The sequence below is a fragment of the Scyliorhinus canicula genome, chromosome 20 (assembly GCF_902713615.1).
Source record: "Scyliorhinus canicula chromosome 20, sScyCan1.1, whole genome shotgun sequence".
NCBI classification, from domain to species: Eukaryota; Metazoa; Chordata; class Chondrichthyes; order Carcharhiniformes; family Scyliorhinidae; genus Scyliorhinus; species Scyliorhinus canicula.
In genome coordinates this window covers 18688830-18711155 of record NC_052165.1, presented here as the reverse complement: position 1 = coordinate 18711155, position 22326 = coordinate 18688830, and the positions used below count along the sequence as shown (strand labels likewise).

The 22326-nt window shown below is 45.9% G+C and overlaps 1 protein-coding gene across 1 annotated transcript in view; it reads right to left on the bottom strand.

Annotated features, from left to right (window-relative positions):
• The window catches only part of ptprq (protein tyrosine phosphatase receptor type Q), a 247980-nt gene that overhangs the window by 123697 nt on the left and 101957 nt on the right, over positions 1 to 22326 (bottom strand). Inside the window, exons 20-26 of the mRNA XM_038781370.1 lie at positions 20567 to 20793; positions 17859 to 17928; positions 16685 to 16884; positions 14839 to 15073; positions 8136 to 8264; positions 6285 to 6431; positions 2473 to 2645 (exon numbers count right to left, since the gene is read on the bottom strand). Of these exons, the coding sequence (XP_038637298.1) occupies positions 2473 to 2645; positions 6285 to 6431; positions 8136 to 8264; positions 14839 to 15073; positions 16685 to 16884; positions 17859 to 17928; positions 20567 to 20793 (1181 nt within the window). The remainder of the gene's footprint in view (positions 1 to 2472; positions 2646 to 6284; positions 6432 to 8135; positions 8265 to 14838; positions 15074 to 16684; positions 16885 to 17858; positions 17929 to 20566; positions 20794 to 22326) is intronic.

The following is a 22326-nucleotide window of genomic DNA, read 5'->3' as shown; positions in this document are numbered from 1 at the left end:
CTGCCTGGTGCCCGTTGTGGGGATGGGGGCTGAATGGCGCCCGGCTTCGGTCTCCTCAGCGAGACAATACATCCCGGGAGCCGGTTCCGTCTGGGGTTGGCAGGATTATAATAATAACGATCATAATGATCTTTATTATTGTCACAAATAGGCTTACATTAACACTGCAATGAAGTTTCTGTGAAAATTGCCTAGTCACCACACTCTGGCGCCTGTTTGGGTACACTAAGTGAGAATTCAGCATGTCCAATTCACCTAACAAGCACTTCTTTTGGGACTTGGGGGAGAAAACCGGAGAGCCCGGAAGAAATCCACACAGGAGAACGTGCAGACTCCACACAGACAGTGGCCCAAGCCAGGAATTGAACCTGGGTCTCTGGCGCGGTGAAGCAGCAGTGCTAACTGCTGTGCTGCCGTGCCACCCATGGTTAAGTGAGCTTTTAAACTCACTTAATTCTGCAAGTCTGTCTCCTGTCCATTGTGCGCTTCCCAGATAGCAACATCTTGTGACATCTCGTTAGATCTCACGAGGCGCAACTACCGTCGGAGATTCCAGAAGAGGCCTCTCCCGGGATCGACCAGCCACGTCCCGATTCTGGCGGGACGCAGCCAGTCAATCCTGCCCATTGATCAGAACAGCAAAGACAAGAGTGGACATTATTATGGAGATGGAAGTAACCAATCTTCGCAAAGGGGAATATACAGGGTCAAAGGAGAGTCAACACAGGGCTCACTCTGACCTCTCTGAGCTCAGACTCCTGCAGCGTTCAAATGAAGCTCATTGCAAGTTCGAAGAATAGCACTTCTTTCAACTCTACAGCCTACGGCACTCAATACTGAGTTCAACAACTTAAGACTTTAACCTCTGCCTCTATCGTGCTTCTATACTCTTTGCTGGTTGAGTTTCTTTAGCTCTTGCTTTTGGACATCAGCTGTTCATTATTGTGTCAGTCAAACCTCCTCCAGATACATCTTTTGTTTCTTTACCTCTCCCATTTGCAAACCAATTTACCACTACACATTTTCTCGTTTAATCTCTCCTTTCTTCCACCCAATCACAACATTTCCTTCCATTCTTTTATTCCACCCTCCCAGTTTTATTTCCTTAAAACCTATTTCATTTCCAATTTCACCCAGCTCGAGTGAAAAGTAATTGACCCGAGACTGTGGCGAGATCTCCTGGCTGTTCACACCAGCGGCATCTTCTCGTCCCACCGACAGCGCACCCCAGCCACAGGTTTTCCGGCAGCGCAAGATGGATTTGATGGAATTCCCACTGACAGCGGTGGGGCCAGAAGGTCCCGCCAACGCCTCCTCCCAACAACCTCCTGCCGCTGAGAAACACACCCCGGGGTAAACTCTCTTTTTCCCTCCACAGAGGCTGCTTGACCTTTCTACCATTTTCTCTTTTTTATAACAGAGCAGAGCTGTTGGGAGAGCTGCTGGAAAGGCTGCAGACGTGTCAAGGAGAAACAATACACAGTCATAACGGATGCAATTTATGATTTGGTTCGGGCTGTTTCAGAGCAGAGATAGAACTTGGTTGGAAATATTCAGAGAACCAGGAAAGATGGGAATGGATTCGGGATGTAATGGCACCGTTGCTTCACAGCGGAAGGGACCCAGGTTCAGGTCCCCCCAAAAGTCCCGAAAGACATGTTGTTCGGTGAATCGGACATTCTGAAATCTCCCTCAGTGTACCCGAACAGGTGGCAGAGCGTGGCGACTAGGGGATTTTCGCAGCAACTTCATTGCAGTATTAATTTAAGCCTACTTGTGTATATAATAAAGATTATAGAGCAGCTTAATGTTGTTATTTGTTCTCGTGTCACCAAATGTTTGTGCAATCAGCCTTTAGAGATGGAGGGTGGGGTTCTCTGGTCCGTTGCCGTGTTTTCTGGCATGGCACATCCCTGGCTGCAGTGGGATTCTCCGTTCCCAGCCAGTGGAGTTTCCCATTGTGGCCACCTCACACCGTCGGGAAACCCGTGGGCGTGGGTGTACAGTATTTCCAAATATGACCACTTTTCCACCAGGCTTTCCCTGTCTAACCGTCCTATCAAGTCAAATTTCCCTAGCTTATCCTGCATAATCTTCTTTCTACAACTGAACATTTCTATTCCAAGCAATTTGTTGCCAGCACAAGTCTAAACTTAAATTGCAGTTATCTGTCACTATTACCGAGGTATCCTCTGACTCTGCTCTAGTTTGCTATCTTCTGGTCATTATTTATAATCAGGCCCAGTGGCAATCCTGCTCTTTGTCTCTTTGGCCAATTCTTCCATGTAACAACTAATCCATATTTAGCATCCTCTCTGCAAATGAAGATGATATGAAATATGATTGAATATCAATCACATTGGAAAAGAATTCTACTCTTGGTGTGAAACTTGACTGATACAAAAGTGGCAATTAATTGGAATGTTATAAAAGTTTATAACTGCCCAAGTTGAATAAAATGAGGCAGCATACCTGGTGGTTTTCTGTCAGGATTATATTTCGTACAGACATTTGCGACTCCTTTAGAAAGACTGTGATTTGATACTGGATGATAATTCCATTCGCTTGACGAGGATTTTCCCATTCTAATTTGGCAGATTTAGCTTCCACTTCTGTTGCTTTTAAATCAAATACTTCTCCTGGAACTAAAAAGGTGGACAGTGTTGATGTAAACTTGTTTCTGTGTTGTAAATTAACCACTTTATTAGGACACTGTTAATAAAACACTTGTTAAAAATGGAGCCCCAATTTCCATTAGAAAGTGAAAAACACCTATGCCACATTTTTATTGTACTCTTGTTCTGTACTGCACCTATTACATAGAATCATAGAAATCATACAGTGCAGAAGGAAGCCATCCGGCCATCAAGTCTGCATCAACCCTCTGAAAGAGTTCCCTAACTTCAGCCCACTCCCCGCAGTATCCGCATAACCCCATCTAACCTACGGGTCAATTTTAACATGGCCAATCCACCTAACCTGCACATCTTTGGACTGTGAGAGGAAACCGGAGCACCCGGAGGAAACCCACGCAGACACGAGGAGAACGCGCAAACTCCACACAGACAGCCACCCAAGACCGGAATTGAACCCGGGTCACTGGCGCTGTGAGGCAACAGTGCTAACCACTGTCATGGGAGTGTCCCTTTAAGAAATGTTTTGTCACATGGCTTCAGTGATGTCATCGCGTGGGTGGAGCTGGGTTGTGGCTCTGGGTTTTGCTTTCGTTTTCACATTTTGTGGCAGCCGCAACAGGGAAACATGTCGATAAGTGCTCAGTACTCAGCTGTTTGCATTTGTTTGTGTGAAAGGATCTGTTCACAGTATTTGTGATGACAGGTTACTTTCCACACTTTGGAGTTTTAAGGATCTGATCAGCACTTTGGATCGCTAATCTTTCAGATCAGCGTAGATGCCGCATGTGTTGCATTATTCTGGGCCTGAGTTGGGGGTCACGATGAGGACCATCAGCAGTAGCAGCAGCTGCAGAAGCAGAATGACTAGCGAGAGCGGCAAAAGCAGCTTGAGTATCATGAACTTCGGCAGCAGCAGCCTGTCAGTTCCTCACAGATTTTCAGCTCCATAGGAGAAGGTGGGGGGGGGGGGGGGGGGGGGGGGGGGGGGGAAATCAGCAGAGCGGTGCACTTCACAGGGGGGCATACCCAGCACACAGCATTCCCAGGGGGCCATACCCAGCACACAGCATTCCCAGGGGGCCATACCCAGCACACAGCATTCCCAGGGGGCCATACCCAGCACACAGCATTCACAGGGGGCCATAACCAGCACACAGCATTCACAGGGGGCCATACCCAGCACACAGCATTCCCAGGGGCCCATACCCAGCACACAGCATTCACAGGGGGCCATACCCAGCACACAGCATTCACAGGGGGCCATACCCAGCACACAGCATTCCCAGGGGCCCATACCCAGCACACAGCATTCCCAGGGGCCCATACCCAGCACACAGCATTCCCAGGGGGCCATACCCAGCACACAGCATTCCCAGGGGGCCATACCCAGCACACAGCATTCCCAGGGGGCCATACCCAGCACACAGCATTCCCAGGGGGCCATACCCAGCACACAGCATTCACAGGTAGAGGATACCCTTCTTCGACATGACAGAACGCCAGTGGCTTGGGAAGTTCAGGGTGCCGTGTCAGCTGGCGGTAGACTTTTGCATCCTACTGCAAAAAGACCTACGTACTGTGCCCAGTACCTGCACTGCTGTCAAAGTCACCAGCCCACTCATTTTCTTTGCCTCTGGGTCATTCCAGGGCTCTGAGGGTTGGTGCATCGAGTCTGCACCAACCCTCTGAAACAGCACCCTACCTAGGCTCCCTCCCCCACCTTATCGCTATAACCCCATCTGACCTTTGTACACTAAGGGGCAATTTAGCATGGCCAATCCACCTAACCTGCGCATCCTCACTGTGGGAAGAAATCGGAGCACCTGGAGGAAACCCACGGTGACGCAGAGAAAGTGCAAACTCCACACAGTCACCAAAGGTCGGAATCGAACCGGGTCCCCGGCGCTGTGAGGCAGTAGTGCTAACCACTGTGCCACCCATCTGGGACGCACTATCAGAATCCGCCTCCCTCCAGCAGCCCCCCCCCCCCCCCCCCCCCACCATTCCCTATGCACCTTGAACAAAAAATTGAGCATAATGCTGCCCATCTGCAGATCAAACTTATTCAGATAAAACATTTAAACCACGTTTCCTACTAGAAATAATTAGTAAACAGCATTTATTTCAGTTCTGGATTAAGATCAGGACTCAGATATCCTTATATAAAGGGTAGTTCTTGTGTGTTTTTTTTTCTATTATCTCTGGTAGTTACTGCCATCTAATGGTAGCAGGTTAGTAATGTTTACAGTTTTACTACAGTATACAGGAAAATCCAGGAACAAAGCTTGAACAGTGCTTTCTGTATGATACTAATGCAAATTAATAGCAGAAGAGGACTGTCTGTGTGGAGTGTGCACGTTCTTCCCGTAACCACGTGGGTTTCCTCCGGGTGCTTCGGTTTCCTTCAACAGTCCAAAGATGTGCAGGGTAGGTGGATTGACCACGGTAAATTGCCCCTTAGTGTTCAAAGATGTGCAGGTTAGGTGGGGTTAGGCGTAATGGGGATAGGGTCGGGGAGCGGGCCGAGGGAGGATGCTCTTTCAGAGGTACAGTGCAGACTCGATGGGCTGAATGGCCTCCTTCTGCACTGTAGGGATTCTATGGATATTCTATGGAAGGAAAGAAAAACTGTAAAGAAAAGAATTGCAGAGTTCGGTTCACATGGCTGGATTGTCTATTAAACAGCATCCTTTTGTTGTTTCAGCCCTGGAGATTTTGTCAAAACCTGAAGATATTTCAGATGAACAGTTTTTTGGAACAAAGAGAAGGCACTGTAAAATTAATAGAATGACCAGTGAGGTTATGGACCTGAAAGAACAAGACCTTATACCTCTGCCAGACTCTTGGCAGGCCTTTGCTTTGATAACAAATCTTAACAATTTCAGACCTTAACTGCAACTCTTGTTTTCTCTCTTTTCCTGGAGATGGGGAAGAAGGGAGTTTACACTGGGGGAGGGTCCTCCTGATGGAACACATTGTTGGCAGGAATGGTCTGCACAAGTATTAAACTGGAGCAGTCAATGCTCATATGCAGCGAAACTTGGATCCCTGGCGTGGTGTGGCAGCAGTGCTAACCACTGTGCCACCGTGCCATCCATGGTGATTAAAGTCATTTGATGGACTAGCTGCCTTTCTGGTTGTTTTTGTTCTCTGAGACTACAGATTGGTAGGACATCTTGGGATGTATTTCACTGTTTTTTAAAAATTAAGTGTACCCAATTCATTTTTCCAATTAAGGGGCAATTTAACGTGGCCAATCCACCTAGCCTGGACACCTTTGGGTTGTGGGGGCGAGACCCACTCAAACACGGGGAGAATGTGCAAACTCCTCATGGACAGTGACCGAGGGCCGGGATCGAACCTGGGACCTCGGCGCAGTGAGGCAGCAGGGCTAACCCACTGCGCCCTTTTCACTGTTGAAGTCAATCGAACATATTGGCAGAAAACAGGAAGATTTAATGAATCGTTGCAGAATCTTACACGTTCTTTCTTCGAACTACTATTGTGGTATTTAGGGGAGCTTATATTTCACTGGACTCACCAGAAATGAAAATTTAAATGAAAAGAACCAAAAAGAAGCAAGTTACAAGATGCTTGCTATCATTTTAATGATGTGCAATAATTTTCCACAACATCATTACGGATTACCTTCTGATGATGTAACAATTTTAATGCTGGCTTTTGGTCCAGGTCCAATCACTGTCTCAGCAATTACAAACACGTCGTACATTGTAAATGGCAGCAGATTGGTAAAAAAGAACATAATCTCTCTGGTGTTGTTCTGCGATATTTTCCCTAAATTAAAAATACTATCATGTAATTACATATAAAGACTGACATAAAAAGTCATCATTTTCTAAAGCGTTTAGTCTACTACTGCAATGCAGTTTCTTATAATGAATACATTTTGAGGAGTACAAATATTTATTGACCCGTAAATTAATTAACCAGATACAATAAAATGCACTAAATGTGTTTTCTCTTAATAGATATCTCTAATAATTCTCACTTTTGTCATCGCATGATTGAATTTTACTGAGTGCATTTGAGGATGCGGGCTGGGAGGCAGGGGAGGGACAGAAATTGAATAGGCGGGGGTGCTGTGCCAGTCACTGTCTCACTGCCACTGACAGTGGCAGAGAAGGCCATGGACAGTCCCCTTGCCATCAGGCTGATTGAGATCTCTGAAGTAAGCAAAGAAGAAAAGCAGAATATTGTTTAAATGGAGACAGCTTGCAGATTGCTGCAGTACAGAGATATCTGGGTGTCCTTCTGCATAACTCACAAAAAGTTAGCGTGCAGGCACAGCAGGTAAAAAGTATGATAAGTGGAACATTGGCTTTATTTCCAAGTGAGATGAAAACCTGCTACAATCATGCATCGCATTGGTGAGGCCGCACCTGGAGTACTGGCCTCCTTACTTAAGGAGAGATATGTAGAAACAGATCAGAGAGGGTTCACTGGGCAGATTCCTGGCATGAAGGGATTGTCTTCTGAGGAAAGGTGGAGCAGGTTGGGCTGATAGTTAGTACAATGGTTAGCACTGTTGCTTCACAGCGCCAGGGTCAGCTTGTTGTGCATATTGAAATTGGCGGGTACGATGTTGTGGGCATCACAGAGGCTGCAAGGGGATCAGGCCTGGGACCTAAATATCCAAGGATATGTGTCCTATTGAAAGGAAAGGCAGATGGGCAAAGGGGGCTGGGTTGCAGTGTTAGTAAGGAATGAAATTAAATCGATAGCAAGAAGCAATATAGGGTCAGAAGGCATAGAATCTATGTGGGTAGAGTTGAGGAATCGCAAAGGAAAAAAGACCCCTATGGGAGTTATGCACAGGCCCGAGCAGTAGTCAGGATGTGGGGCAGTAAATAAATCAGGAAAAAAAGGCAAAAAGAAAGGAAGTATTGCAATAATCATGGGGGACTTCAATATGCCGGTGGACTGGAAAAATCAGGTTGGTAGTGGATCCAAAGAAAAGGAATTTGTGGAATATCTAAGTAGGCATTCTACTCGGGAATAGGCAATTCTGGATTTGGTGATGTGTAATGAGGCAGACTTGATTAGGGAACTTAAGGTGAAGGACCTTTAGGGAGCAGTGACCACAATATGATAGAATTTACCCTGCAGTTTGAGAGAAACTGATTGGGGTAGCCTTCCTGTGGCCAATCAGGGGAGCAGCAATCCGGTGTGAAGTTCAACCGGGCATGACCTTTCTCGCTGAGGTGCCCAAACAGAGGGAACCTCTCCTCCCCAAGCCCACTGCCAGGCCACTAGGCAGAGAGAGTAAATTCCAGCCAGTGAAAAGTTCAGAGAAGAGAACAAAATGTCTGGAAGCACACTTGTGCCGAGTTGAAATTAAACAGAACATTCAGAACTTACGCAGAATAGAATCGATCAGCCATTCCTGAGAACAGGAAAATATGTTTCCACTGTTAACTTAGATGTACAAAGTCCATGCGAATGGAATTTAACGTTTACAGTGAAATTTGTAACACTTACCCAATGGGCCATTGAGCTCAACTCTGTAAAAGACTCTTCCTGTTAATGTTGGTGGTGGACCCCAATTAATTAGGAAGGACTTTGATGTGATCTTACTCACAGTTAGGTTCTGGGGTGGTTCTTCTGGAACTGCAAGAAGATATTTCACATCGTTATCTCAGCGACCACTGACTATTCAACACATATCCCAACTAATAGATTACTTTTTCTGTTAAGTTTGTTAATTTAAGAAATATATAAAATAGCATAGCAATGTAATCACCGACGTATTGACAGCATCACAATTTAATCCCAGGTGAAGGGTCAGGAACCAATGTCTGTACATAACTCACTTACATTCCAGTGGTAATGTAGCTGTGTGATACATTAGATCTCCCATATGCTCACGCACATCAGGGGAGTCCCCAAAATTCCATCCATAATGTCCAGGCCTCGCAGTACCTGTAAGTTTCAATAAGATCCCCCACATCCTTCTAAACTCCGAGTACAGACCCAGAGTCCTCAACCATTCTTCATATGACAAGCTCTTCATTCCAGCGATCATTCTTGTGAACTTCCTCTGGACCCTTTCCAAGGCCAGCACATCCTTCCTTAGATATGGGGCCCAAAACTGCTTACAATGCTCCAAATGGAGTCTGACCAGAGCCTTATACAGCCTCAGAAGTACATCCCTGGTCTTGTATTCTAGCCCTCTCAACATGAATACCAACATTGCATTTGCCTTCTTAACTGCCGACTGAACATGCACATTAACCTTAAGAGAATCGTGAACAAGGACTCCAAAGTCCATTTGTGCTTCTGATTTCCGAAGCATTTCCCCATTTAGAAAATAGTCTATGACTCCATTTCATCTTCCAAAATGCATAACCTCACGCTTTTCCACATTGTATTCCATCTGCCACTTCATTGCCCACTCTCCTAGCCTGTCCAAATCCTTCTGCAGCCCGTCTGCTTCCTCAATACTACTTGTCCCTCTACAGATCTTTGTATCATCTGCAAACTTAGCAACAGTGCCTTCAGTTGCTTCGTCCAGATCATTAATGTATCTTGTGAAAAGTTGTGGTCCCAGCACCGACCCCTGAGGCACACCACTAGTCACCGGCTGCCACCCTGAAAAAGAGAACTTTGAAGCGTTTACAACAAGTGCCGAGTGGATGAACAATCGCAGCCTCTTCTGAAGGTTCCATATGATATCAAGAAACGGCTGAAGGCACTGGATAATGCAGAAACTATGGGTCTTGACAAGTTTCCATCAGACTTGAAGACTTGTGTTTCAGAACTTGCTGTGTCCTCAGTGTAGTGCGCTAAGTCCCACCATCTGCAGCTACTTCGTCAACGACCTTTCCTCCATCATTAGGTTAAAAAGTGGGGATGTTTGCTTACGATTGAAAAATGTGAAACACCATTCGTCCCTCCTCAAATACTGTACGTATAAGGAAAGGTTAGCGGCTTTTATCCGCTGGAGTTTAGAAGAGTAAGAAGAAATCAGATTGAAAGATAAGATCCTGAGGGGTCTTGATAATGTGGATGTTTCCTCTTGTGGGAAAATCTCGAACTAGGGGTCACTTTCTGAAAATATGGGGTGGCCCATTTAAGACAGAGATGAGGAGAATCCTTTTCTCTGCGGGGGTCTTGAGCCTTTAGAACTCTCTTCCTCAAAAGGTGGTGGAAGCAGAGCCTTTGAATGTTTTTAAAGCAGAGGGAGATAAATTTTTAATAATCAAAGGGGATGAAAGCAAATTACTGCGGATGCTGGAATCTGAAACGAAAGGGAAAATGCTGGAAAATCTCAGCAGGTCTGGCAGCATCTATAGGGAGAGAAAAGAGCTAACGTTTCGAGTCCGATGACTCTTTGTCAAAGGTAACAGACAGAGAGAGTGGGAAATATTTATACTGTGGAGTGAGAATGAAAGATGAGTCATAGCCACAGAAACCCAGGGAAATTTGGTGCTAATGGCCACAGAAACGAAGGGGAAGGAGTGCTAATGGCAGTCCCCAGAGAGGACAAAAGATGTGAAAGGTCAAACAGCAGGGAAACTAACATCAGAGGATGAACTGTAGGTGTGGGGGGAGGGGAAGGGGGAAGCAAAGAGGAGAAAGGTGCAGGAAAGAAAGAAATGGTAAAAGACAGTTAATATGAAATGAAAACAAATGGGTCGAGGTGGGGCTGATCATTTAAAGTTGTTGAATTCGATGTTCAGGCCGGAAGGCTGTAGCGTGCCTAACCGGAAGATGAGATGTTGTTCCTCCAGTTTGCGTTGCGCTTCACTGGAACATTGCAGCAGGCCAAGAACAGACATGTGGGCATGAGAGCAGGGTCTTTTGTTAAAATGGCAAGCAACAGGAAGGTCAGGATCCTGAATGCGCACAGACCGAAGATGCTCAGCAAAGCGATCACCCAGTCTGCATTTGGTCTCTCCGATATAGAGGAGACCACATTGGGAGCAGCGAATTTACATAGAATTTACATAGAATTTACAGTGCAGAATGCAATAGACCAGATTGAAAGAGGTGCAAGTGAAACGCTGCTTAACCTGGAATGAGTGTTTTGGGCCTGGGATGTTAAGCATGGAAGAGGTAACGGGGCAGGTGTTACACCTTCTGCGATTGCATGGGAAGGTGCCATGGGTGATGGGAGAGGTACTGGGTATGGTGGAGGAGTGGACTAGATTGTCTCGGAGGGAACGGTCTCTGTGGAATGCTGACAGAGGGAGTGAAGGGAAGATGTGTTTGGTGGTGACATCACGCTGGAGTTGGCGAAAATGGCGGAGGATTATGCTTTGCATACGGAGGCTGGTGGGATGAAATGTGAGAACGAGGGGGACTCTATCCTTGGTAGAAATCAAATCAGAAACATGAAAAACGAGGTAACCACATTGTGAGCTTGGAAGAGAAAGGTTCCCACGCCCCTCCCACATATATAGCAATGTGTCCAAGACAGCAGATCTTCCTAATCAACCATGTCATCCAGCCAGAGAGGACCATAATTTCTCCTCCAAACCCCTCCCCAACAATTTATATTTGTATAGTGCCTTTAATGTAATAAAATATCCTAAGACATTTCACAGGAGCATGATAAATCAAAATATGACACCTAATCACACAGGAGCTATTAGGTCAGATTACCAAAAGCTTAGTCAAAGGGCTATGTTTAAGGTGTGGGTTATAGGAGGAAAGCCAGGTCGAGAGATGTATATGAGGGAATTCCAGGGCTCACAGTCTACAAATCTGAAACCATAGTGGTTGAGTGATTCAAATTGGGGATGCTCTTGATGCCAGAACTGGTTGAGCATGGGCCAGACATGGCTGGAGGAGATTACAGAGGTAGTGAGAATCATAGAATTTACAGTGCAGAAGGAGGCCATTCGGCCCATTGAGTCTGCACCAGCCCTTACAAAGAGCACCCTACTCAAGCCCCGGTATCCCTGTAACCCCCACTTATACTTTTTGGATACTAAGGGCAATTTAGCATGGCCAATCCACCTAACCCGCACATCTTTGGACTGTGGGAGGAAACCGGAGCACCTGGAGGGAACCCACGCAGACACAGGGAGATCGTGCAGACTCCACACAGACAGTGACCCAGGCGGGAATCGAACCTGGGACCGTGGAGCTGTGAAGCAACTGTGCTGACCACTATGCTACCGTGCTGCCCAAAGCAGAGGCGAGGACATAGAGGGAATTGAAAACAGGGATGAGAATTCTCAAACCAATACTTTCCTTGATGGGAACCAACATAGATTGAGCACAGGAGTGAAATATGAATGAGCCTAGGTGCAGGGCAGCAGAGTTTTGATCACAGGTTGATAAAAGGTAGACTATTGGAGAGCAGCCAGAGGTACATTGGAATAGTCAAATTTAAAGTTGACGAAGGCATTTGTGGGGGGTTTCAGCAGCTGATGAACTGCACAGGAACAAAGTTAGACAATGTCATAATGGTGGAAAAAGGCAGTCTCAGTGATGCCACAAAGATGTGGTCAGAAGCTTTTCTCAGGGTCAAATATGGCACCAAGGTTGTGAACAGTCTAGTTTAGTCTTAGCCAGTTGCCAGGGCGAGGCAGTCTGTGACTAGGAAACAGAATTTGTAGTGGTGACTGAAAATGGCTTCAGGTTTCCCAATAATTAATTGGAAGAAATTTCTCTTTATTCCTTTTCAATTTCGAAGAGAGATGTAAAGTCCCGAAAGACATGCTTGTCGGGAGAATTGAAAATAAAAATCGCTTATTGTCACAAGTAGGCTTCAAATGAAGCTACTGTGAAAAGCAGCGCCTGTTCGGGGAGGCTGGTACGGGAATTGAACCCACACTGCTGGCCTTGTTCTGCTTCACAAGCCAGCTGTCTATCCCACTGTGCTAAACCAGCCCCTTGGACATTCTGTCAAATTAGACGTTCTGAATTTTTACTCAGTGTACCCAAACAGGCGCCTGAGTGTGCCGACGAGCGGATTTTCACAGTAACTTAATTACAGGTGTTAATGTAAGCCTACTTGTGACACTAATAAAGATTATTATTATTATGCAGGCAGATTTAAAGGGGAGAGGGCTACCACTTACAATGTCAACTAACAGGGTGGCCAGGAGAGGAAGTTGGGTGATCAGCAGTTTCGTGGGACCAGGATCGGGCAAACAGGAGGTGGGCCCACTGAAGAAGAGCTGAGGTTAGGCATGAGCGAAGATAGGAGACAAATCAAGAAGAATGCCATGTTCAGGGCTAAGAAGTCTATGAGCTCATCATACTTATTGTTGGAGGTCAGGGTGGAGGAGACAGGAGAAAGGACTTTGAGAAAAGAGGTTGCATTCAAGAAACCAAGCCGTGGGTTCTCTTGAATGCTGGAATAAGGAGCAGTTTTAACAGACTGGGAAGCAGGACCTGATAGTGCTTTATGCAGTGTAGCCACATCCATCCGAATGGACAAACCAGTTGCCCGCCATGTCCCTGTCCCTTGGATTTAAAGAAATGGAGATGATAGGCATACCAGGGGAACTGCTGGGGTTAGCAGGAATAATACACTTACTGGGGACTACACTAACCAAGGTGAAAATGGGATTGTGGTTACACAAATTGGTAGCTGTTTAATTATTGTGGCGAATGGATGGCCAAAGATTAAACGGTTAGGATTTTGATAATGCAGTTGTATCTGAATAGAGAGGAGATAGCATCAGGGCATGGATGTGATTTAGTGGCTACAAAGTGATAGAGGAACTGGTCAAAGATGGCAGAACATCTGAATTCTTTCCACAAACCCATGAAATTTATAACACTTCTTACCAAATAGAAATTCTGGAAAATCAGAGGAAACTCACTTTACCCAATAACTGACAAGCATATTGGGAATATACCCCAATTCCACATTCCATTCACCGCAATTGGCAGAGATATTTTGCTTTTCCAGTGAGCGCAGTTATGTGGAATTCATTTCCACACTGCACCTGGAACCGACCTCTCTGCTTGGTCAAGCAAACACTCGCTCCCATAATGGCCACTGCTTTGGTGATAGGAGCCCACACACAGCACGAGCACATCTCCTCGTCCATACACCAAACATCACTTAGGTACCTGCAGCCTCCATAATCAGACGAACAACTATTGGCCTCCCTTCCATCCCATAAAATAGGGGCCCTATATTATTACGTGGCCGGCCCCTGAACCCCCATGCCATGTTGCGTCGTGGCTGGCGCGCTGAGGAAGTCCCCCGCGCATTCGTGGGTTGGCGCGGCACAACAGCACATGCGCAGGTTGACGCGGCCGAACTGTGCGCGGGTTGGCGCAGCACCCATTTGGCGCCGGGAAAGGAGGCTGGAGAAGTGTGAACCGCTCCAGTGCCAGGCTGGCCACCTGTGGGGGTCAGAATTGCTACTGCCTGCGCCCGTTTCACGCTGTCATGAAACGCGATGGCGTTCATGATGGCGCACGCACTCTGTCTCCATTTCGGAGAATCGCGCCCAGAGTGTTCGCGGCGTAATGAACGCCATTGTGTTTCACGATGGCATGAAACTTGCGTGGGTTCACGCTGCTCCAGCCTCCCTTCCTGGCGGCAAATGTGCGCCGTGCCAACCCACACATGCGCAGTTGGGCCGCGCCAACCCGCGAATGTGCGGTGGACTTTATCAGCGCACCGGTCCCGACACAACATGGTGTGGGGGTTCAGGGTCTGGCTGCGTAATAAAATAGGGTTGGGGCTGGAGAGTCCCCGATCGCGGGCCAGACCCCATCGGAGGGCCCCCCTGGTGAAGGAGCGCTTTTCCCCGCTCCAAAAGCCACCCCCCGACTCTACGTGCAGAGTTCCCGCCGGCTGTGAGCAGGGGTGAACGGCGTCGGCAGGACTCTGCCACTTCCGAGCGGCCGCTCGGCCCATCAAGACCAGAGAATCGGCGGCCCGGGCCCGGACAGCGGCCCACAACCGGCGCCGCGCCAAACACGCTGGCGCAAATGGCACAGATTCTCCGCTCCTCGGAGAATCGCCTGCCAGCGTCGGACCGGCTCCGCGAGAAAAAATGGCTTGAACGGCGATTCTCCCATACGGCGGGCATGGGAGAATCGCGTCCTTCAACTTCAGCTTCAAATATTTCTACAGGTAAATAAGATGTTCAATTTTTCTTATTTGCTTACAAAATATTGCAATGAGTGCACAAAGTAATGCATCTTTTAAAATTCCATTGCATCCATAAAAACCCATAATAAAATATTTTTATTAAACACTTACGCCATTCTGGTGTTCGAAATAGAGCACTTGCTGGCTGTCCTTCTCCTTCCTTGGTGAATGCAGATACTTCACACAGATAGGTGGTGTATGGTTTCAACTTATCTACCACAATGCTGGCAAACTCAACGGATGTGCCTTCTTGCATTGGATCTTTTGGTATGGCTGTCAGAAATGCATCACTAGTCGGTGAAGGTGAAACCAATGGTGCAGTGGTAGTGCCTGTTGGACTATCATCCTACGTAGCAAAAATCAATGTTTAATCACAAGTGAAACTGTGTAAATTACATCTTAGTATTTAGAACTGTGATAGGAAAATGGGACCCTTAATAAAAACGAGTCAAAGGGCGTCAGATCCACTGACTTATTTATGAATATGTCAAGACCAAAATTGGCAGATAGCGAGGTACAAGTAAATTCAGTTAAGATAAAGGATGAAACATGAAAATGAATTCTTCTTAAGCCCATTAGTTCCAAAGCTTGAAGCTCAATCTTAGAGCTGAATTTAATGGTCATGGTGGTGACTCTGCCCGCCAGCCACAGAGCCATGGCCATGGCCATTTCCAGGCACCTCAATGGAATTAATTCCCAATGAGGCATTTACATGCTTGCCATCAAGGGTCCTAAGGCCTTCAAGGTGAGGGTTCTTTCCTCCAAGGGTTGCTGGTGCAATGAATGCATGAATCTGAGATATATATATTGGGCTGGATTCTCCAGCATTGGGACTATGTCCCCACGCTGGCACCAAACAATAGAGTTTTACCCCCGGATAATCTGGATCAAACGGACACAAATTCCAAGCCCTGCGGTAGGCTAGCAGGGTCCTGGAGTAGGTCTTGCAGCTTTTGCTGCAGATACGGGCCCCGCACTTCCGGGTCAGAGGCCCACATGCGCACGGCGGCAGCCTCCAGCAGCCACTCCATAGCCCATGGAGGACTTGGACCGCGGAGCTAGACCCACAAACAAGACTCCCCAATCAGCCACGTGCCTGACCCTCAACACGCGCATAAGCACTCCCCAGCCACCTATAACGCACCCCACCCCTCCCTCGGCCTCCGATCTGCCCGCCCCCGACAAGCGAGTATCCCGACCGGCTGCAGCACATTAGTTCCACGCTGTCGGGACTTCGGCTGGTTATGGGCAGAGAATGTCGGAGTGGGCCTCTGACAATGGTTCTAAGCGGCGAGGCGTATTCCCTGAGTGCGCCGCTTTTCGGGGCCCACAGAATCGGTGAACCAGCGGCGGTCCCGATTTCTTGCGGGAACATCGATTCTCCGTCCCCGCGACAGCCGCGAATTTGGCCCGAGGATGCGGAGAATCCAGCCATTGTGTTATATCTACCTGATGCAGTAATAGTTAAATGTCTGGGTTAGTGTTGTATGTATCTACTGCCGTGATGTTTTTGTCAGAATTGTGTTTTGTATCAGCATGTTCCTGGAAGCTCATCTGCTTTTTCAGGAGGCCCATCTCCTTTCTTCAATGCTTATCAGTGATATTGGGCGCCTTTTAAATGTGGTGCCCAGATGTGACAGTGGAATACACACAATCAGGCACCGAACCCCCAGGTGCATAATTAATGAAGTCAGGGTCAGAGGATATGGCCCGATTTCCTATCAGCCTCCGAAGCGGGAAGCACTTCCCATCCCTGCCCCCGCCACAGAATTAACTCCGAGGGGGGAGCTCTGCCCAATAATTTCAGTAAATTGTGAAAAAAAAAAGCTCAGTGTGTTTTAATTTTATCACTCTGCCGACTGTGATATTTGCACACAACAGCAGACATCATTAAAATAAATACTCTACTTTAGCCATAAGAATATTAAATACCTACCTTCAAACGCTTGCCACCTACCTCACATTGTGGTAATGTGTTTGGGAAAAGGATGTCAGCATTGACTGATATATTCCTCGTTATCTGACCATATCTTATAGTCTTTATAATTATACTGAAATGTGTAATTTTCCCATTTGGCCGTTCAGGTAGAGACCAGGTCACCTTAGCAGTTGTATGGTTTATTACTGCTGCAGTAAGAGACGAAACTGGACCTGGAGCTAGGAAATAAGGGTTTGAACATAAAAAGTGAATGGTTTGGAAAATGTTCATTGCAACCTGTAGATCTATCAAAAAAAAGTTTTAATTCATAAAACCAAACAAAAAAGTGTAAACCAAATAATCATATAATCAATTTGTTACACACTTTGGATGGAAAAGAAAGACCTCTCTGCGTCATTGATTAATCATATTGACCAGTCCCCTCACAGAGAGAAAGAAGGGTAAGTTCAGCTTTCTCTCGGACTTTCCTCCAGCTCTCTGACAAGAATTAACTCATTGAGCAAGAATCTGGTCACTTCTGTTCAGAAAGATCCCGCCCCACCCCACCCCTTGTAAAATCTACGTCCCGTCACATCCTTGGAATTAGGAAAGAACCTTTATATCAGCAAAGAGGAACCTCTGGTACAAGGAGGGATGAGAGGAGCTAGCAATGTTTTTTTTAGAGCAGAGAAGTTTAAGAGGAGAGTTAATGGAAGTGTTCAAAACTATATAAGGGTTCAATAAGAGTAAATAAGAGAAAGCGCTTCCTTTGGCAGCAGGGTCAGCTAATAGTCGCCACAGATCGAAGGTAATTAGCTAAAGAGTCAGAGGTGAAAGTGTGAAATGAGAATTTTTTAGGCTCCAACTGGTTATGACCGTGAAGGCACTGTCTGATAGGATGGTGGAAGTAGATTTAATAGAACAGGATATATACTTAAAAAGGGGAAAGAAATGGCAAAAAAGCACAGTAACAGAACTAATTCAATAGTTATTTTGATGACTGGCACAGTCACAATGACCTCTTTCCGTGCTGTGTAGAAATCTGTGAACAAAATATTTTTTTTAGACCAGATCAGTAAAATCTTGGAACATGATGCCTGCTTACTTCTTCTGTTATGCAATTCCACTGTGAGTGACATTGTTCTCAGTGGTTTGCAGTAGTGTAGAACTAGGGATAGATACAAAAATCTTCACTTGATTGGACTGAACTTACCACTTTCTGCAGTTACAACTTGCCGAAAAGCACTGAAAGCCCCAATGCCGGCACTATTCTCAGCTGCAACCTGATAAGATAATTAAAACGCTGTTTTAGTCTCTATTTCCAATAAAATATAAACTGACCGTTTGTATTATTAGGATTCCATAAAGAACTGAAAATCGAATTTAAATAACTGCATAATGTGAATTTAAGTTTGTAGAAAATAACAATAGAAGATTGCAATGCACATACACAAGCCAGTTCCATATTCTCTATCAGTTATGTTAACCCTATAAATAATGTTCTGTAAGCAGCAGTTTGTGTGGGTATAATTATTGCTGCAAAGCTAGATAAGACAAGACGGTATTCAAGTTTACTATTAGACTTCATTTCATTGTAAAGGTTCTGATTGAACATTATTAAATAAGTAAATAACATTCAATAATAGAATTTTTGTAAGGATTAATACTTAGGGTGGGATTTTCCAGCTCTTCCCACTGGTAGAATCTTCTGGTCCCTCCGAAGCCAACTCACGCCACGGGTTGCCCCACGATGGCCAGGCAAGCCATGGAAAACCCCGCCGACTTCGGCGCAACCGGAATATCCCACCAGCAGCCGATGCCGAAATGCATCACCGCAGGAAACCCACCGCGGGGAAATGGAAAATTCCCTCCTTCTAGTTTTGCAAAGCATTTTTCACTAAAGTGGGAAACGCAGTTCAATTATGTCAAATGTTTGGAATCTTTGCAGAATTGGAAGGTGTGCGCCATTTCATGGAGGCAGTGTTGGTGATATCTCTCCAGGGATTTGAGGTGTCTGCTGTACATTGTCCATTTTTTTAATGCATACAGGAGGGAGGGGACCACGGCTGCTCTCTACACCGTAAGCTTGGTGTTGGATTTCAGGTCTCGGTCTTCAAACACTCTGTTCCTCAGACGTCCTCAGACTGCACTGGCGCATTGATTTCATTGTCAAAGTATACTCACACCGAGAGGAGACCTCCCAAGGTATGGGAAATGATCCACATTTTCCAGAGGCTCACCGTGTATCTTAATAGTCGGAGGGCAGTTTTGTGTGGCAGGAGCAGGTTGGTAGAGAACCTTTTTTTCTGGACGTTTAGTCTGAGGTCCACTCTTACATACCTCAGTGAATGTGTCAACGATGGTTCCCCAACAATTCCCATGGCTCCTTAGTCCCCCCCCCATGCAAAAGTATACCCCCCTCCCCCCCACAACTGAAAGGACATGAGACCTCTATCTTGAGGAAATAAACACTGCAAAACTGACAGCCGCGGTCATACAGCCAGAATTGTCAATCAATGTTTTCCCTGGGGTTCAATTGTTTTAACAGGTTAATGGATTTCTGGGCTAAGTGTCTTTATACTTCAAGTACTTGTAGTTTCTACTATTTATGCCTTAAAGCATTGTAAAGTTATCAATGAATGACTGTTTAGTTTTTAAAAGCTTTCTTTTATGTATACCATCATGATAGGGTTAAATGCTATGACTGAATATTGAGCATATTGAGCGACTGGGCATGGAAGTGCCACAGCTTGGCATGGGGAGCATGAAGGGCCACAGGGCTTTTGGGGGCATACCTTGACATGCCAGAACTGACAGGTCACAGCGGACGAGTAGGGGGCATATCATGTCATGGTGGCATGAGGGTTCATAAGGAATGAGCGGGGCGGAGGGGGTGGGAGGTGGGGGCGGGCCGGTGGGGAAATACCTTCGCTTGGGGGACATGAGGAGAACGTTTTGAATTTACCTGTCACAAGGTTCTCTCATGCACACCATGATTCACCATACCTCTATGGTGACGTGCACCATGTCTCTTTGAAAAGCTGGCTGACTCCATGAAAATTGTGAAAAACACGGACATGCCTCTCCCTGCAAGGTAGTCAGCTAGGTCGGGAATGGCTTCCAACCCAAAAGGCACTTCTAGGTATCGCAAACTGCTCATTCCAAAATTTGTCCCTATTTTAAAATGTTTGTTGGAGGAGGCACCTGTTGATTTCATTGTATGCATTAACAATTGATTAGAGAGCTGTGACCCAAGCTCAGGCCTTTGCGATATTACAGAGGGATGGTATTGGAGATTCTGGGCATGGATTGAGTGACTTGGTTGAGAAGTATGTGGCAAATCACCGAGCAGAAGTGAGAAGATGAAAGTGGAAGTGGAAAAACCTTCGTCTATTGGTATGAAGGTCAGCTCAAGGGTTCCTCAAAATACACAACCTACAGGAATGGGATCTCACAGAACCTATCCATAAATATAATTTGGTGGCTCAGCAGAAGCATTTCATGCAACCATCTGAAAATGTACCAAGCAGTCTGAAATATCTGGATGATCTATGGACAAAGAGATTGATCAACAGAAGACATGGATGCTTTCTAAGACTTCTTCTATTTTGTGGGGTCATGCCATTCTGAAAATGACAGTGCCAAGTTGAACTGCCTGTGTTGTCTATGGGGAAGGGAGTGATTAGGCTTGCTTCAGCAAAGAATGTGCCTTTGAGTTAGCAATGGAACGGTGCACAGCTGATTGGCTAATGCTGCCGTCGCTGTGATAGGCAGGCAATAATTATCTCAGAGAATAAAAACCCAGTGGTGGCCTTCGTAGCCAATGGCAATGGAGTACCGATGATGGAAGGCAGATAGCAACCAGAGTAGGAATTCAATAATTGCTTCCCTTATGAAGTGCAACAAGAACATCATTCTTACCCGGATTTTATAAGCTGCCCCTGGTTTCAGATTATTGAGAAGAAACTCAGAAGTGTCTGCATTTGTTGGAACTTGGGTAAAGCTGGCTTGCTGTGCAGGACACACCTCTTTGTACTCTACCCTATAGGATAAAATCCTTCCGTTTGGACGAGAGGGTGAGCTCCATGCCAGCATTATAGCTGTAGCACCAATGGGACCTACGGTAAGGTCTTCGGGAGAGGCGGCATCTGCATTGAAGCACATTGATAAATTATAAACACTGACAATCAACAAGTTTGCAACATATTATGAAAAGAAAAGAATAATTTAAAGGTAAATATAATACAGATTCTATATCTATGGTGCTTGTGAAATCTCATGCCAGGTGCAGGTTGTCTGCCAACTCATTCCATCAACAAGAAAACCCGAGAACAACACAACAGAAAATAGAAATGCTTGTTATCCTGGACAATATATCGGTGTCTTCAAATACACTATATGCCACTGGGAGAACATTAATAAAGCACTTGAACTTCACTCTTGGGATATGTGAGCAGGCTCGAAGGGCCGACTTGCCTCCTCCTGCTCCTATTTTCTACGCATGTTTCTACAAATTATATTTTATCTCCTAATGGTTTAAAAAAAACACTGTCTGAAATGTTTGGCTTTGTAGCAAAGTAAAATGAGAAAGTTTGTTTATTTTTAAAGTCATTTTACTGAGGTTTTTCTTTTGAACAAATAACGCAATAAAACCCCAGGAATGGCACAGCTCAACATACATGGATACAAAGGGAGAACAGCAATATGGCTGACTCTGTAAAATCATTCAACTCAACTTGATGCCTCTATACACATCATCGCAGAACCAGAGAGAGAAGGATGCAACAACAATAAGGTAAAATGGTGCATGCCTTCCCACGCAGCAATTGCTTGCAACGACCACGGGAATTCAAGATACATTTTTAACGCCATGTTTTCGGGCGCTAACCAGGACATATCTCCCCCAACTCCAGAAACAGCAGAGATTCCAATGAACATAGAACATTACAGTGCAGTACAGGCCCTTCGGCCCTTGATGTTGCGCCGTCCTGTGAAACCACTCTAAAGCCCATTTACACTATTCCCTTATCGTCCATATGCCTATCCAATGACCATTTTAATGCGTTTAGTGCGAGTCCACTACTGTTGCAGGCAGGGCATTCCACGCCCTTACTACTCTCTGAGTAAAGAACCTACCTCTGACATCTGTCCTCTATCTATCTCCCCTCAATTTAAAGCTATGTCCCCTCGTGCTAGCCATCACCATCCAAGGAAAAAGGCTCTCACTGTCCACCCTATCTAATCTTCTGATCATCTTGTATGCCTCAATTAAGTCACCTCTTAACCTTCTTCTCTCTAACGAAAACAGCCTCAAGTCCTTCAGCCTTTCCTCATAAGATCTTCCCTCCATACCAGGCAACATCCTTGTAAATCTCCTCTGTACCCTTTCTAATGCTTCCACATCCTTCCTATAATGTGGCGACCAGAACTGCACGCAATACTCCAAATGCTGCCGCACCAGAGTTTTATACAACTGCAACATAACCTCATGGCTCCGAAACTCAATTCCTCTACCAATAAAAGCTAACACACCGTACCCCTTCTTAACAACCCTCTCGACCTGGGTGGCAACTTTCAGGGATCTATGGACATGGACAGCGAGATCTCTCTGCTTGTCCACACTACCAAGAATCTTACCATTAGCCCAGTATTCTGTCTTCCTGTTATTCCTTCCAAAATGA